This window comes from Chanodichthys erythropterus, chromosome 14, assembly GCF_024489055.1.
Source record: "Chanodichthys erythropterus isolate Z2021 chromosome 14, ASM2448905v1, whole genome shotgun sequence".
Lineage (NCBI taxonomy): Eukaryota > Metazoa > Chordata > Actinopteri > Cypriniformes > Xenocyprididae > Chanodichthys > Chanodichthys erythropterus.
The window spans coordinates 47,058,805-47,077,529 of record NC_090234.1 but is presented as its reverse complement, the minus strand read 5'-3'; the positions used below and the strand labels follow the sequence as shown (position 1 = coordinate 47,077,529).

The window sequence follows — 18,725 nt, the reverse complement described above, 5'->3', positions numbered from 1 at the left end:
TGTGTAAGAGAGATGTGACTGCGTGTCTTGTTTAAATGTTTTGATATAGACTGGTTTTCTGAGTGTGCACACCTGAAACACGTGTACAGAAACCTGCTGTCACACGGCATGTATACTACTAAATTAAGATCTCTTTTGCATCTTATTGTGCTTAAACTGTCAAATACACACAAGGTTGTGTCAAAAACACCCAAAGTTCACATAAACACGGTTGTGTTTTAAGTGAAGGTAAACATCTGGGAAGGAAACCACGTAATGTATCAGTATATTGAATCCATGCCTTGTAGGTCTTAAATTGACAATAGCCTAATATACCCACTGTTGTTTCTGTCATTAATGTTAAACAAAAGAAAAATATCTCGCTGCTCTTCAGTGAATAACTTTTGTAGCTTTAGTAAGAGTCAGTGTTATATATTCATATTACAATAACATATTTCATTAATACAGTGAAGACTATGCAGTTTTATTTTTGAATGTTGAATGCTGCTGTTAAATACCTGAAAAGTATTCAATTAACTGCATTTGTAGCAATCTTGGGTTTTTATAGGATTATATTTTGGAAGGTAGAGGGTCAGCCATCAAAAGGAACAGTATGAACACAAAGATATCGGAGACCCCATACATAATTAATTGTTAATCACTGATGGATAAAATTGCATTAAAAAAATATTGCAAAATGCAATTTCACATTGAAATAAAGTGAGATCATAAAATGTTTTATGAAATGCTTCTGAATATCACATTTGTTGATCTAATATATATTAATCTTCTTTCCAGATGGGGAATTAAAGGCAGCCCCTACAGAGCATGAGTGTGTGTGTGAGGGCCGGTCGTGTGTAACAGGGGACCGCTGTATGGGTCAGCAGTGTTTCTCCTCTTTGACTCTGAGTGATGGAATGCCAGTGTCTCAGAAGGGCTGTTTTAAGGTGTATGAGCAGGGCAGGATGACCTGCAAAACTCCTCCATCACCTGACCAGATTGTAGAGTGTTGTCAGGCTCATCTGTGCAACATGAACCTCACTGTGAGACTTCCTGTACGAGGTAATGCTCACACATACACAAACCAATAATCTGCATCTTCTCAGGTTCAAATGGACATAGTTTTATATTAGTTGCCATGAAATTGTCTTTATTGCTTGGCTTATTTGCATATTTTTAGTCAATCGTTTATATGCTTTAGCCCCAACAGCCACATACTAATTCTAAAAGCACTCTGGAAAAGGGGTTGGGCTAGTTTAAACCTCTCTATACTAGTAGTTTCCTGCCATTTATGTTTTCACACATGTTGTATGTGGGTAGTTCCAGTGACAGCAGTGTCCTGTAGTTTGACATGCATTTTGCTCATTTATAATTATTAAGCCTGCAGCTTTTATGATGTCATTGATTATTTAGCTCCATCCCTTAAGCACACCTCAAAGATCAAACCAAAGTCTTCTTGAATGCTTTGCTTGAACAGTTCAGCCAGGTGTGTTTGTTTAGAGGTGGAGCTTAAAAAAAAAAATCTACAGGACAGTGGCCCTCTAGGACCAGAGGTGCCCATCCCTGTTCTAGCAAGATGGAATAGTTTAAATATCCGTGACTTGATATAATTTTAACATTTCCTGATATTTCTGGGTTTTCTATGACTGTTTGAACCTTGCAGAATGTTTCATTTTTAAAAAAAATGGAAAGAAGGAAAATGGCAATACACAATGGCCCTGTCCCAAATGGCGCCCTAGACACTCGTGGTTTTCCTATGGCTAGGAGTCTGCACTTTCGTGACATAACTTTGACTGTTGGAAAGAAGTCTGCTGTGGAGCTCGCTTGATTGCGAGCTTGGCAAACGTGCTCATTGAGGGCGCTCGTGAGCACCCTTCTGAAACCTAAAATGACAAATGGGACATCTCATGCACTTAAAGGTTTAGTTCACCCAAAAAGGAAAACTCTGTCTTTAATCACTCTCCCTCAGGTCGTTCCACACCTGTAAGACCTTCGTTCATCTTTGGAACACAATTTAAGATATTTTTGATAAAATCCGATGACTCGTGAGGCCTGTATTAAGAGCAATCTAACTTAGACTTTCAAACACCCAGAAAGATACTAAAAATATATTTAAAACAGTTCATGTGACTACAGTGGTTCAACCTTAATGTTATGAAGCAATGAGAATACTTTTTGTGTGCCAAAAAACAAAAAACAACTTTATTCGACAATATCTAGCACTCGTCACTGAACTAAACACTGCTTCATGAAGTTTCGAAGCTTTACGAATCTTTTGTTTGTAATAAGTGGTTCGGAGCACTGCCAAAGTCACATGAACCATTGAAATTTCGAAACATTTATGATGCAACAAAGCCTTGTTTACTGAAATCACATGACTTTGGCAGTTTCAGATCATTTGATATATGCTCCAAACCACTGATTCGAAACAAAAGATTTGTGAAGCTTTGAAGCTTCATAAAGCAGTGTTGAAGCTTCAGTGACGAGTGCTAGATATTGTTAAATAAAGTTATTTTGTTTTTTTGTATTCTTGTCACTTCATAACATTAAGGATGAACCACTGTAGTCACATGAACCATTTTATAAATATATTTTTTTGAAAGTCTAAGGGCCCTATTTTAATGATCTAAATGCAAAGTGTAAAGCGCACGGCGCAGGTGCACTCAGGGCGTGTCCAAATCCACTTTTGCCATTTTTACGACAGAAAAACGGTCCGTGCGCCGGGGCGCATTTTTGAAATGGGTTGTCTCTTTTCATTCATTCATTCATTTCTTTATTTAACCAGGTAAAAAAAAACTCATTGAGATTAAAATCTCTTTTACAAGAGTGACCTGGCCAAGAAAGCAGCAGCAATGACATAGACATACAAATACACATCAAGACACGAAAAAAAACAACAAAAACAAAACAATCAAGGATCACAACAGCAATTCACCAAAGGATAAAACACATAATCTGTTAAAAGTAACTTAAACTCATTTAGTGATGGAAGCACAGTCAGCTTTAAGACATTTTGTAAGGTATTCCAAACAATGGAAGCATTATGTTTAAAACCTTTTTTTACCTAGCTCTGTTCAGACTCAAGGAACTTAAGATTTAACAAATAGTTTGAACGAAGGTTGTAACAAAAATTTGTGTTTGAAAAGCTAAGAAACAAGTAAGATGGAGCTAGACCACTGATAGACTTATAAATAAAACAGTACCAATTGAAAGTTCTTCTAGTACACAGAGATGGCAACTCAGCCTTGTCATATAAAGTGCAATGATGTGCTTGATAGCCATAACCAGTAATAAAACGTAAAGCACTATGATAAACAGTATCAAGTTTTTTTTTAAATAATGTACTGGGGCAGTCATGTAAAACAGATCTCCATAATCCAATAACGGTAAAAAGGTTGCAGATACCAAATATTTCCTTGCACTAAAAGAAAATAAAGTTTTGTTTCTGAAATAAAAACCCAATTTCAGCATAAGTTTTAAAAGTAATGTATCAATGTGTGGCTTAAAGGTTAATTGATTATCAAGTAAAATACCCAGGTACTTATAGCTCGCAACACATTCTATTTTTTCTCCCTGTGAAGATATTATATCAGAAAGATTACTTAATAGAGCTTTAGAATTTGAAAAAATAATTAGTTTAGTTTTATCTATATTTAAAACTAGTTTAAGTTGACATAGTTGAGACTGAACAATATCAAATGCTGACTGTAAATAATGAAGAGCTTATGAAGCTGATGAAGCACAGCAATAAATAGCAGTGTCGTCTGCATAAAGATGGTACATAGCATTGGGAATGTTATCACAAATATTATTTATATAGATAGAAGATAAAATGGGTCCTAAAACAGACCCCTGAGGTACACCTTTAGTGACTGACAGAACAGATGAAGTACAACCCTTTAAAAACACACACTGTGTTCTCGCTGAAAGGTAGTTTGCAAAACATTTGATAGCATTATCTGAGAAACAAACAATGGAAATTCTTTTTAGAAGGATGTCGTGATCAACTGTGTCAAAAGCCTTCGATAAATCAAGAAAAAGAGCTGAACAAATTTGTTTACAGTCTAAAGCATTTATAATATCACTAAACACTTTCATGGCAGCAGTAACAATGCTGTGCTGCTTTCTGAAACCAGACTGAAAAGGAGATAGAATATTATTTACTTCCAAAAAAGTTTTTTAATTGCTCATTTACTAATTTCTCCAAAAACTTAGATAAAACACACAGTTTAGATATTGGCATATAATTGTATAAACTGCAATGAATCCCCTCCTTTAAAAAGAGGAGAAACAAAAGCTGACTTCCAGATCTTTGGGAGTTTGCATTGAGAAATAGAAAGATTGAATAAGTAAGTCCGTGGTTCAGCAATAAAATCAGCTGCTATCTTTAAATAAAATGGTTCTAGCTTGTCGGGCCCTGCAGACTTATTTGGGTCCAACTGACTCTGGACTTTATGGACCTGAGAAACAGAGAACTGGGTAAGTTCAAATTTTTGTGTAGTTTACATGGAGCATCAACTGAGGGTACGGTAAGAGAATTAGTCAAAGAACAGTTTAGAGACTGAGATTCAAATAAAGAACCTGATTATAAAAAATGCTCATTCAAACTATCTAAAATAACTGACTTCTCTGTAGTCAGGTGATCATTTTTAGTAATAATTTTATTAATCTCCGTATTATCAGCTTGAGACAATGACTTTATTGTTTTCCAAAATTTAACTGGATTATTTAAATTTTGTGATGTTTCAAATAGATAATCTGATTTTGGCTTTTTTTATCTGGGAAGTACAAAGATTTCTCAACTTTCTAAACTGAAGCCAGTCCGATTCAACTTTGGTGCTTCTAGCTTTGGCCCAAGCTGCATTCCTATCCTGCAGAAATCGGCCTAGTTAGCTCCAATGTGAACCATGGGTTATGTTGTGTCTTCACTCTTATTTTACGCATTGGTGCATGTTTATTTACCAAGTGCATAAAACTACTATGGAAAAAATTCCATGCTGTCTCAACATCATTTATTAAAGTAATATGACTCCAGTCAAAAATATACAAATCATGATGCAATGCTTGATCTACAAAATGTTTTCTATTTCGTGTAAAAAGAATTTGAGGTCTAAATTTTTGACGTTTAGTATTCCTCACAGCAGCTATGACACAGTGATCACTAACATCATTAGCAAATATACCTATATCTTCATATTTATGAGGTGCATTGGTCAAGAATAGGTCTAATACTTGAAACAGAAGATAACCAATCCCAATTAAAATCACCAGCTAATAATATTTCATTAAAATTCATTGTAGAAAGTTGCTGTTGTAATAGAACAAAAGATTCAGAAATGGCTGAGGGAGGCCTGTAACAACCAACCAAAGTTAAATAAGTATCTTTAGAAAGCTCAATTTTTAAAGCTAAAAACTCAAACATCTTACTGATCGATAGAGCAGATATTACGCAAGTATGGAATTTACTCCTTACATATATTGCAATTCCACCGCCCTTTTCAGACGATCACACCTGAACAGAGAATGCCCACCTATATTTACATCATTATCTGAAATAGCTTTACTTAACCATGTTTCAAAAAGAATAATAAAATCTGTGTCTGTTGTATGAGCCCAGATTCTAACTGAGTCAATTTTTGGAAGCAAGCTACGTATGTTAAAATGAATAAAACCAATTCTGGATCTAGATTTAAAAACATCAGGAGTACTCAAATAACCAGGCCCGGGATTTGGATGAATATTACCAGATAAAAGTAATAGTAAATAAACAAAAACATGACGCTTAATTGAATTGGCTGAATTAGGAATTTTTCCTTGAAAACATGTACTGTAAATAAAAAAGGACAATTCACCATCATGTAAGCTGGAATAATTTAAACAGCACAGTGAATAAGAAAAGTCTAATTTCAACACTCCATTCTTCCAACCATAGTCAAGATCAAAGGACGTGCCCCCAGTACACTGAAACTGCTATACTACATCAAAATGTGATCTTCTAGATCTTCTACAGCCGACCTCAAAAAAGGTTAAATCCAACAGTAAAAAGAACAGGACTAAAAGACGTGCCATTTTCATTTAACCTGTTTTACTGATCTTCGATCAGAGGCACTCCAAATCGATTCGACCAATCCTAACGAAACGTTATCTGACGTCACGATGTAAACAAGGAACTGCATCCTCATCAGTCCATGTCCCACGTCGAATAGAGAGAGCTGATGGAAACGAACACAATCAGAAGCAGTCCCTATTCTCTTAATGAGTAATGGGCGTAACGTTCAATAAACCAATCAGAGTGTCATCTCCCATTCCCTTTAAGAGCGAGATGCGCTCGCGCCATGGCGAATTGCTATTTACATGGCGGAATTTGTTGGCGGAAAAGCTGAACGCTTTTCAAGCAAAGAAACCGTTCTGCTCATGCGTGAAGTTAAAGCGGGCTTGCAAACGCAGGCTTTCAAATAGCTCTGCGCGATGAGTCAGTTAATATATATTTGTGTGTATTGGCACGATTGTTCAATTAATTAGCCAATTTCGTCATTATAAGTAGTAATAGGCTGAATTGAAAATAGGTAGCCTAATTCTAATACACGCAATGACTATTCATCATTACATTTTTATATTTATGTAGCATACACAATAATATTCTTTTACACTGTAATCCTTTTGTTTTTAATATTTGGCATGTTGGTGTGATGCGCATCCCTGCGTGTAATAAGCAAAGTCAACGCACACTGTGGACGCGCCCAGAGGCGCAGTTTCTACCAACGCGCTTTAACAAAAAAATATTGCGCCATTGACTTTAGACTTTAGACCAGGTTTGAGTTGGTCTATGGTGCAGTCTATTTTCAGCTCCTTAAAATAGCAATGCGCCTGAACACACCTTTTAACTGGCACAGATGCATTTACTAATTTAAGGACGTGGCGCTGAACGGGAAAATGCGAACGGCGTCGGACGCAAACTAGCAAGCACACTTGCGCTGCGCCTTGCGTCGCATTGCGCCGGGTGTATTATAGGGCCCTAAGTTAACTTGCTTTAAATGCAGGCCTCACGAGCCATCAGATTTTTATCAAAAATGTCTTAAATTGTGTTCTGAAGATGAACGAACGGTCTTACGGGTGTGGAACAACATGAGGGTGAGTAATAGAATTTAAATTTTTTGGTGAAGTAACCCTTTAAGGGACCTTTAAGTCCACAAGACTGTGAGTACATATGAAGTGTGTGCCATTTGGGACAGAGCCAATAACTTATTGGACATAATGACTTTTTGCAATTGAAAGTATGAGTTTTTATTCACATTACAGTGACAGGGGGTTTAAATGTGCTTAATATCATGAAACTAATATGAATCTCTGTGAGATTTACCCCTCTGCAGGTTAAAATAGTTTCTTTTTAAATGACTCTCTACAGTAAATCTCTGTCTCTCTCAGTGGTGGAGGGCCCCAACTATAGTGTGACAACGCTGACCATTGTGATTGTGGCTCCAGTCATCGTTTTGATATTCCTGTCTGCTGTGGCGATCCTGATCTTCCGTTGTATTCACCTTCACCAGATAGAGCATCTGACCGCTCATGATGCTGAGTATGGCACCATTGATGGTCTGATTGCGTCTAATGTGGGAGAAAGCACACTCGCGGTGAGGGAAACCTACACATCACAAAGTCTGTTATCCGTTTGTGATTAAGCACATTGAGCTCTTTATGAGAGATGTGATTCCATTTGTTGAAACAGCACAACCAAAAGATCAACTAAAGTTCAAGTAATAAAGAAATAAATTACTTTTCAATTTACTTGAAATTATTAGGCCAAGAACTACAGTAAATAGCTCGTATGAGGTTACACTTTACAAAATTATTATTATTACAAAGATGTAAAGACATGTACCATGCTAAAGGCCTGTTCACACCAAGAACGATAACTATAAAGATATCGATAAGTATATTAGCGTCCACACCAGAAGACAATATCATTCTGTTTATTCTAAATGTGGGCTGCAGTTTATGTTGTCTGTTGCTTTAAATGTTCAAGATCTTTAAAGCAGGATTGACAGATTGGCCTTCAATGTTTTTATTGTTCATCTGCTGAAAAAAATTATTCTGAAAATGATGCCAATGATATTATTCCTCTCTGTGTTATTTTTATACTTGTGGTGTGGACTTGGCTATTTTTTATTTTTTTATTTTTTTTTTACATTTAGAATGATTTTTGTACTTTATTGTTATAGTTATCTTTCTTGGTTTCAACAGGTCTTAATAGCATGTTCTTTAGACATAAAAGTTTTGGACGCCTATAGTACACACACCGCTGTAACCACACAATTGTTTTTGAATCTTTGTTTTCTTTTAAGCTTATTAATTAATGGAATATCACATAAATCTGTGATTTAATCACACTTTATATTAAGTGTCTTTAAGTACTATGTACTATGTAAACATTTAAATTAATAATTTTATGCAATGCACTTATTGTACATATGTTTTTACATGGTACCAATATTTAAAAAAAAAGAAAAAAAAATACCTGCATGTAATTACAGCTTTAATTAATTTCTGTAACTTTATACAGGGCATTGTGAAAGTTTTTTTGTTTACATTTTATGTTATATTGTTGCCTTATGTTAAACTACTTTAATAGCTTTTTTTCACATTAGTGTACACTCCATACACCATAATGGCAAAGCAAAAAACAAGATTTGTGGCAGCTTTGCAAATGTATTAAAAATAAACAATTGAAATAATTACATTACATAAGTGTTCATACCCTTTTCTGGGACACAATTTCACTTGTAGATGTTACTACACTTCGAGTGGAGTTAACCTGTGCAAATTCAATTGAATGGATATGATTTGGAAAGGCACGCACCTCTCAAAAATGGTCTAACAGCTGTAAATGCATATCAGAGCACAAATCAAGCCATGATGTCAAAAAAACTGCATGCAGAGCTAAGAGACAGGATTGTGTCAAGACACAGATCTGGGGAAGACTACAAAAAAAAAAAAAAAAAAAAAAAAACCTGCATTGAAGGTTCACAAAAGCATGTAGCCTCCATAATCCTTAAAGGAAGAAAATTGAAACAACGAGGACCCTTCCTAGAGTTAGCCTCCTTGCCAAACTGAGCAATCACTGGAGAAGGGCCTTGGTTAAAGTGCTGACCAAGAAGCTGATGATCACTCCAGTTGAGCTCCATGAACACATATGGAAATAGGAGAAACTTACAGGACAAACTTCACTGCAACACTCCACTTATCTGGGCTTAATGGCAGAATGAGACTCAAGCTTCTTGAAGATACATGAAAACCCACAAGGAATTTGCAAAAAAAAAGCACCTAAAGGACTCTCTCAGACAGTGAGAAACAAGATTCTCTGGTCTGATAAACCTCTGTTCCAAGCATCATGTATGGAAGAAACCAGGCACTGCTCATCACCTGCACAAAAGCATCCCAACAGTAAAGTGTGATGGTAGCAGATGGTAGCAGCATTATGCCGTGTTGTATTTTTTGGGGGGGACTCGACAGGGTAGATGGAAAGCTCAGAGCAGCAAAATATAGAGATCGCCTTAATGAAAACCTAGTCCAGAGCATTCAGAACCTCAGGCAGGGCAGAAGGTTCACCTTCCAACAGAACAATGACCCTAAGCAGACAGCTAAGACAATGCAAGAGTGGCTTATGTGACATCCTTGAGTAGCCCAGCCAGAACCCGGACTTGAACCCAATCAAACATCTCTGGAGCAACCTAAAAAATGTCTGTCCACCGACGGTCCCCATCCAACCTAACTGAGCTAAATCACCAAATACAGAGCTTGTCGCATCATACCCAAAAAGACTTGAGTCTGTAAAGGTGCTTCAAAGTACTGAGTTACAAATCATATGCAATGTTCATTTTTAAGTTTTTCTTTTTTAATAAATTTGCAAAGTTGTCACATCTGTTTTTTGCGTTGTCATTATGGTGTATGGATGGAGCAATTGATGTGAAAAAAAAAAGGACAGATCCCCTGCATCTCCTCTCTGTTTAAACACATGTTTGATGAAAACACAGGATGTAAGATGAAAGATGAAAGTGTTTTGATGAATTTGTGAGGTGAGTATTATGATGTGTGTTTGCTGAGCTGGCTCTTCATTTGCTGCTGTTGGATCATTTTCAAGCTGTTTTCAAAGTTCTCTGTGGAGTGCTTGGCAACCAAAGCAAATATTCAGTGGTCTAATGTTTGCCTTAGCATAAAAGTCTGTTCCAGTGCTGGGAATGACATGTTATTAAAACCACTTGAATCTGTAAAATCTGCTCTCAGAGGTGTAGGAGGTGACTGGTTTTTGAATGTGTTGATTCATTTGTTCAGACAGTGATTCAAAGTGTCTAAAGTCAACAAGCTATGATTTTTAGGATTGTGCAGTAATTATTCCCAGTGTTTTGCAATCCTGCTTTCTAAAAGTCTCTCTCCATGATGTAAACATATGGTTATCGTGACTCTTGTGGTTTTGGCCTTCGGTGCATTTTTTTTCCCTCATTCCATTATTTAGAATGTGGCTGTTCAATGTGTGCTCTCTAGTGTACAAGTGTGTGTACTGCAGGGTCCAAATAAACAAATGTAGAGGAACTACAGTAAATGTACTAAATTGTTTTTCTTTATTCTTTATTCTTTCTCTCAGGATTTGTTGGATCATTCCTGTACATCTGGTAGTGGCTCTGGTCTACCTTTCCTGGTCCAGAGGACAGTAGCCAGACAGATCACTCTCAGCGAGTGTGTCGGTATGTGCCCACACAATCTCAGTACTTTCTCAGAGCTAATGAGCATAAGCTAGTGTGAGCTAGTGTGCATAAAGTGTTTCTCAGATTTTGTGTTGCAGGTTAGCTGCTCCTTTAAAACTGTTTAAACACCACTTGGCTTTCAGTTACTAAGCTATAGGTATGGGACAGTTTTGACCAGTAGTAAGCTATATATGACAAAACCCCACTTTTGAGTTATCTGGATTATGTCTTCAATTGGAAAAAAAATAAAACCACATAAAATGTTACATTACATATATATTTTTGCAAAATGTTTAGTCTGAAGTAATAGGCTGCATATAAAGCATATATGTGTGTTTTCTGTCAGGTAAAGGTCGGTATGGAGAAGTCTGGAGGGGTCAGTGGCAGGGAGAAAGTGTGGCTGTGAAAATATTCTCATCTCGAGATGAGAAATCTTGGTTCAGAGAGACAGAAATCTACAACACTGTCCTACTGCGACACGAGAATATTCTGGGTAAATCATGTACATCTTTCATATTGAAAGCACATATCAAACCCCTAGAAATGACATTTGCTTTCATTAGGATACTTTAGAACAAACGCAATTAAAACATATTAATTTCACTTAACTATAACTTTATGTAAAAAGTTTACCTTGTATAAAAATTATTTTTTTCCTTCACAGGCTTCATTGCATCGGATATGACATCACGTAACTCCAGCACTCAGTTGTGGTTAATCACACATTTTCATGAAATGGGATCTCTCTATGATTACCTGCAACTCAGCATGCTGGATGCTTCTGCCTGTTTGCGGATGGCACTGTCCATTGCCAGTGGCCTGGCTCATCTGCACGTGGAGATCTTTGGCACTCAGGGCAAACCAGCCATCGCTCACAGAGACCTAAAAAGCAAAAATATTTTAGTGAACAAAAATGGCCAGTGCTGCATTGCAGACCTTGGTAAGAATGGCTTCTGACTGAAGTCAGTTATTTTATGCATGCTTTTGATTCATATGGCTTTATATTAGAATATTTAAAATATTACCATGAAGTTTATTTTGGACAGTGTCAGCAAACATTTGAAAACACCATGTGATCTATGATTATGTATGGAAATAATTGACAACAGAGCGTTGAATTATTGACCATTTAATTTGTTCAATTATGCATTACATTTTTCAAAAATCACTGTAGGTATAATCAAAATAACACATTATCACAGTAATTATGGTCTAGAGACTAAATTTTTTGCATATACCACAGTTACTGCATCTCAAAAATATTTGTGTTAGAACTATTTTCTTAAAGCAGCAAACCAATTCAGATAATTTCAAGCATAATTGATATGCATCTGTAATGTGGTCTACAAATCTAAAACTACTTTCTAAACATGCAGTTATCCCTGAAGCCTCCTAATGCATCAACCAATCAACCTTTCAAAAAAAAAAAGTTCAGGTCAAATCTTTGTGATTATTATAAGCCATTTTTATATTTATTTATTTTTATTTTTATACAACATTTATTGTTAGGCTGAATAAGTTAGGGCCATAATCATGGTAATGAATCATAGAGGACAGATTAATGGATTTTAAATCTGTAAATATTTTGTTGCCTATTTCCATCCATCAGTCACTTGTTGTCTGGTTTCTAATCACTTGTTTGTTCCCTCAATATTTACCTACTGAACATGTTGCCCTTTATACGCAAATAAGTAGAAAGCAGATGCGAGATATTTGCTCATGGAGGACGGACACTTTAATTTGTGTCTTTATTAAATTCACTCTGACTCACTCTAGAGCTCTAGGGCTCATTTCTGCAACACCAGGCTGCTATTAGAAGAAATCACAGTTGTTTCCTACTAAAACTCTAACAAAAACCCATTAGGTAGCTTTTAGCTAACACATATCTGGGGACTCTTCCGTACACGGGAAGTGGAACACAAGATTAGTTTTTGTAGAGCACTTGAAACTACATACAGCACATTAAGAAAATTCAGATGTTCTTCTTAGTCACAGGATTTAAAAACATGTTGTCCATAGGGGACTAGAGGTTTTCACTTAGCACTATTTTTTTCCCCTGCATGCTCAAAAAAAAAAGAAAAAAAAAATGTTTTTCAAGACCTTTTGGAGACTAGTTTTTCATGTTTTTAATGTCATATGAAATTGATTTCTTGTATATTCCCACAAGAGGTGCTTTTCCCATCAAGCTGTGGATATACAGTACTGTGCAAAAGTCGTGGGCACTTTAGTATTTTCAAAATTGGCCAGTACTGTAAATCTCAGATTATGCATGTCAGATGCATCTCAGCATCTTATTTGATGTTCTTAGGTGTGTATGCACGTATTTGTCCAATGAAATGCTGAATTACAATACCCCTTTCTCTAAATTATGAATGCAATCTGGAAATTATTCTATTTGAAAGTGTCTTCATTACTTTCGCCCCTGGGTAAAAGCTGTCAAGTGTTGTTTTGCTGAGCTGTGGAAAAGAGCTGTCCTTTAATATAATATATTCAAAAACACAAGCAAATACACAGGTGTCTATTCCAGGCAGGGACATGTGACTAAAGTGTATTGTGCAAAGCTACAGATAGATCATGTGGTATGTGATAATGATGCATTTGGTCACACATTTGTGTTCTTCAGGTCTCGCTGTGATGCATTTTCAGGACAAAAATGAACTGGATGTAGGGAATAATCCTAAAGTTGGGACAAAGCGCTACATGGCCCCTGAAGTCCTGGATGACTCCATTCAAACAGATTGCTTTGAGTCTTACAAGAGAGTCGATATCTGGGCCTTTGGACTTGTGCTGTGGGAAATTGCTAGAAGAACAGTTAGTATTGGTACGTATATCTTTACATCTGATTTCATACCTGTCCTTAATTTTTTTTTTCAATATCTGCTGTTTCACTCGGATAACTTGCTTTCAATATGGAGACAAATGACTTGAGGAGTAAAAGATTGCTTTTTAACATGGAGCTCTGTGCTGCGTTGTGAAAATTATCCTTTTAAAAATTTATAAGATGGACAGTTTTAATCACTATTTGCATTCTGTATAACACTTAATGAGTAAAATGTTGAAGAAGTCAAAAAACCTTAAACTAGATATTAAGAGACATTTGAGATCACATGGTCCTGAATTAGTTCAGGATGGTGTGAGTGTTTATGGAGATATGGAGAATCAGAGTCTTTAAGCCTCGAGACCAGAGAGGGATGTAAATGTTTGTCCAAAAGTATTTTACAGAGATGAAACAGTGACTGTATTGAGACACACACACACACACACACACACACACACACACACACACACACACACACACACACACACACACACACACACACACACACACATACATATGCTGAAAAAAATTATAAACGCAACACTTTTGTTTTTGCCCCCATTTTTCAAGAGCTGAACTCAAAGATCTAAGACTTTTTTTTCAATGTACACAAAAGGCCTATTTATCTCAAATATTGTTCACAAATCTGTCTAAATCTGTGTTAGTGAGCACTTCTCCTTTGCCGAGATAATCCATCCACCTCACAGGTGTGGTATATCAAGATGCTGATTAGACAGCATGATTATTGCACAGGTGTGCCTTAGGCTGGCCACAAAAAAAGGGCACTCTAAAATGAGGGAGTATGCAGTTGGCATGCTGACTGCAGGAATGTCCACCAGAGCTGTTGCCCATGAATTGAATGTTCATTTCTCTACCATAAGCCGTCTCCAAAGGCGTTTCAGAGAATTTGGCAGTACATCCAACCGGCCTTACATCCGCAGACCATGTGTAACCACACCAGCCCAGGACCTCCACATCCAGCATCTTCAGCCCCAAGATCATCTGAGACCAGCCACCTGGACAGCTGCTGCAACAATCAGTTTGCGTAACCAAATAACTTCTGCACAAACTGTCAGAAACTGTCTCAGCGAAGCTCATCTGCATGCTCGTCGTCCTCATCTGGGTCTTTACCTGACTGCAGTTTGTTGTCGTAACCGACTTGAGTGGGCAAATGCTCACATGCGATGGCGTCTGGCACTTTGGAGAGGTGTTCTCTTCACAGATGAATCCCGGTTTTCACTGTACAGGGCAGATGGCAGACAGTGTTTATGGTGTCTTGTGGGTGAGCGGTTTGCTGATGTCAGTGATGTGGATCGAGTGGCCCATGGTGGCGGTGGGGTTATGGTATGGGCAAGCGTACATTATGGACAACAAGCACAGGTGAATTTTATTGATGTCACAGCGATACCGTGACGAGATCCTGAGGCCCATTGTTGTGCCATTCATCCACGACCATCTCGTCATGTTGCAACATGATAATGCACGGCCCCATGTTGCAAGGATCTGTACACAATTCCTGGAAGCTGAAAACATCACAGTTCTTGCATGGCCAGCATACTCACCGGACATGTCACCCATTGAGCATGTTTGGGATGCTCTGGATCGGCGTATACGGCAGCGTATTCCAGTTCCTGCCAATATCCAGCAACTTTGCACAGTCATTGAAGAGGAGTGGACCAACATTCCACAGACCACAGTTAACAACCTGATTAACTCTCTGCGAAGGAGTGTGTTGCACTGCGTGTGACAAATGATGGTCACACCAGATACTGACTGGTTTTCGGACACCCCCCCACACCGATGGGCTGAGACGAGGTTCAGGCTTTATTAACCTTATATATGGAGTACAAAATCCAGCAGGAACTGGAAAGTCGTGTGCAGTTATACGTCACCAGGCTTCCTCATGGTACTTAAACCGCGATGGAAACGCAGACAGCAACAGGCCTGGGGGAAAAAGTTCCTGTGTAAAAAAGTTCCTGGGACAAATTCCGGGTTCCGGGTAATTTTGGTGGAAAAGTGGCCAATTTGATCAATACAGAGCTGTCGACAGTACTAGATGGAGAAAATTTAAGAAACCAAAAAAATTGTTGGATCCAAATAGTTGCATTTGAGCAATTCAGCAATCAAAATCTCACTCTAGCCAGGAAACCAAATTTGCCAACCCTGATATATTTTAATTTTAGTTTTTCTTTTTCTAATTACTATGACTTGAGCTGTTTTAGTTGCTAAGTAGAGTCATGTGAAATTTAATAGTTTTATTCATGGCATCATAATCAGTGATCGTTAAGTTACCCATTGAGGATTGACAATTTATTGGTCAGTCTTGATTATGCATACGGACCGTAGAATTAGAATTGCGCAGTGGTTGTGTGAGACAGTTCCTCGCAGACCTCAACCTGTGAGTCATGGACTATTAAGTTTTTGTTAAAAAACATTTATTGATTATTTATTGATTTATTTATTGTCTTTTGTTGTGGCGGACTAACATGGTCATCCACACACAGTACAAAGTAACCTATGCAAACTGCGAGCCCAGTACTGACAATAAATCCTAAATAATCCTAAATGTAATATGAAATTAACCTATTTATTCATGAAATAAAAAAAATAATCACTGTCAGGACAGATCATAAAACAAAGTGGTTCGAACTATTTTATATTTAAAAATCTGTAATTTTATATGTAAAATGCCTCACTGATTTGAGAAATTATTCAATAAAAAGAATAACAAATTACAACACATTACACAGAAAAAGTAGATGTCTATTATTTTGCATTTGCACTCGACTTAATACACAGATAATTTGACATACAGCATTGTTTTTTTCCGTCCATTACTGTGGTTAACAATTTCAATCGGATTCAGTCACGCATTGAAGTATGGCTGTCAATCCAGAAACTTTGCGATGTGTAGTTAGCAGCATGAAAATATATATATATTACAGTGCCCTCCACAATTATTGGCACCCTTAGTAATTATGAGCAAAAGCAGCTGTGAAAATAAATCTGCATTGTTTATCCTTTTGATCTTTCATTAAAAAAATTCACAAAATTATAACCTTTCACTGAAGGAAAATAATTGAAAGTGGGGTGAAACTTACATTATGAAATAAATGTTTTTCTCCAAAACACGTTGGCCACAATTATTGGCACCCTTTTATTCAAAACTTTTTGCAACCTCCTTTTGCCAAGATAACAGCTCTGAGTCTTCACCTATAATGCCTGATGAGTTTGGAGAACACCTGACAAGAGATCAAAAACCATTCCTTCATGCAGAATCTCTCCAGATCCTTCAGATTCCCAGCTCCATACTGGTGCTTCTTCTCTTCAGTTCACTCCACTCATTTTCTTTAGGGTTCAGGTCAGAGGACTGAGATGGCCATGGCAGAAGCTTCATTTTGTGCTCAGTGACCCATTTTTGTTTTGGATTTGATGTTTGTTTTGGATCATTGTCCTGATGAAAGATCCAACCACAGCCCACTATTGGATTTTTAGCAGAAGCGGTTAGGTTTTGATTTATCAGTTGGTATTTGATAGAATCCATGATACCGATACCATGTATCTGAACAAGATGTACAGGACCTCCAGCAGAAAAATAGGCCCACAACATTAAAGATCCAGCAGTATATTTAACCGTGGGCATGGGGTACTTTTTATCCATGTGTGCACCAAACCCATCTGGTGGGTTTGCAGCCAAAAAGCTCTTTTTTTTTAGTTTCATCTGACCATAGAAGCCGGTCCCATTTGAAGTTCCAGTCTTGTCTGACAACTGAATATGCTGGAGATTGTTTCTGGATGAGAGCAGAGGATTTTTCTTGAAACCCTCCCGAACATCTTGTGGGGATGTAGGTGTTGTTTGATCATTTTTTTAGGCTTTCTGAGACTCAAGACTCAACTAATCTCTGCAATTCTCCAGCTGTGATACTTGGAGAGTCTTTATCCACTCAAACTTAGACACACGTCCTCTTCCAGGCAGATTTGTAACATGTTTAATTGATTGGAACTTCTTAATTATTGCCCTGATAGTGGAAATGGGGATTTTCAATGTTTTAGGTATTTTCTTACAGCCACTTTCTATTTTGTGAAGCTCAACAATATTTTGCTTCACATCAGAACTACATTCTTTGGTTTTACTCATTGTGATGAATGACTACGGGAATTTGGCCTTTGTGTTTCTTCATGTTTATATTCCTGTGGAACAGGAAGTCACGGCTGGACAATTTCATGCTTCTAGTCACCCTGGTATGCTAAAAAAAAAAATTAAATATGAATGGGAATATACTTCAGAGATATTTTACTCATAAGAATTTCTAGGGGTGCCAATAATTGTGGCCAACATGTATTGGAGAAAAACATTTATTTCATAATGTGAGTTTCCCCCCAACTGTTTTCCTTCAATGAAAGGTTAGAATTTTGTGAATTTTTTGAATGAAAGACCAAAAGGATAAACAGTGCAGATTTATTTTTTACATCCACCTTTGCTCATATCTACTAAGGGTGCCAATAATTGTGGAGGGCACTGTATATATGGAAAGTGAGCAAAGATCGCTGCCATTATAACCACTGAAGCTGTCAATTATAATGTGAGGTACTCAAAGCTGCACTTTTTCAAAAACTCCTGTTATTCTAGTCGATAAAGCGGTGCAATGAATCTCTTATTGACATTGTATTTATACTTTGTTGGTTATAATGAAAGGATTCGCAAAAGCTTCTCTGTTTTGAGTGCTGTTGAGAAAATTCTGTAATTTCTGATAGGCCATTTTGTTCACTCGCTCAACAGATATGCCTGTAATTGGCAACAAAGCTCAAAAACATGCTGCAAATAGAAACCATTGACGCCCTTCACAGAGCGCTTACACAAACCATAGACAATAAATACAGTTGTATAAGTGTTTGTCCCCTTCCTGATTTTTTTTTTTTTTTTTTTTTGCATGTTTGTCACACTTTAATGTTTCAGATCATTAATCAAAGATAACACAAGTAAACACCACATGCAGTTTTTAAATGAAGGTTTTTATTATGAAGGGAAAACAAAATCCAAACCCACATGGCCCTGTGTGAAAAAGTGCTTGCCCCATAAACCTAATAACTGGTAGGGCCACCCTTAGCAGCAACAACTGCAATCAAGCAGATGTCACAAATGATAACTTGCAGTGAGTCTGTTACAGTGCTGTGGAGGAATTTTGGCC

The 18,725-nt window shown here is 37.1% G+C and overlaps 1 protein-coding gene across 2 annotated transcripts in view; it reads left to right on the top strand.

Moving 5' to 3' along the window:
• LOC137035371 (activin receptor type-1-like) overlaps window positions 1–18,725 on the top strand; it is a 68,489-nt gene that overhangs the window by 32,954 nt on the left and 16,810 nt on the right. For both annotated transcript variants that reach the window (XM_067408575.1, XM_067408576.1), the window contains 6 exons: window positions 778–1,041; window positions 7,405–7,610; window positions 10,619–10,718; window positions 11,065–11,211; window positions 11,383–11,658; window positions 13,342–13,539. In XM_067408575.1, the coding sequence (XP_067264676.1) occupies window positions 778–1,041; window positions 7,405–7,610; window positions 10,619–10,718; window positions 11,065–11,211; window positions 11,383–11,658; window positions 13,342–13,539 (1,191 nt within the window). The remainder of the gene's footprint in view (window positions 1–777; window positions 1,042–7,404; window positions 7,611–10,618; window positions 10,719–11,064; window positions 11,212–11,382; window positions 11,659–13,341; window positions 13,540–18,725) is intronic.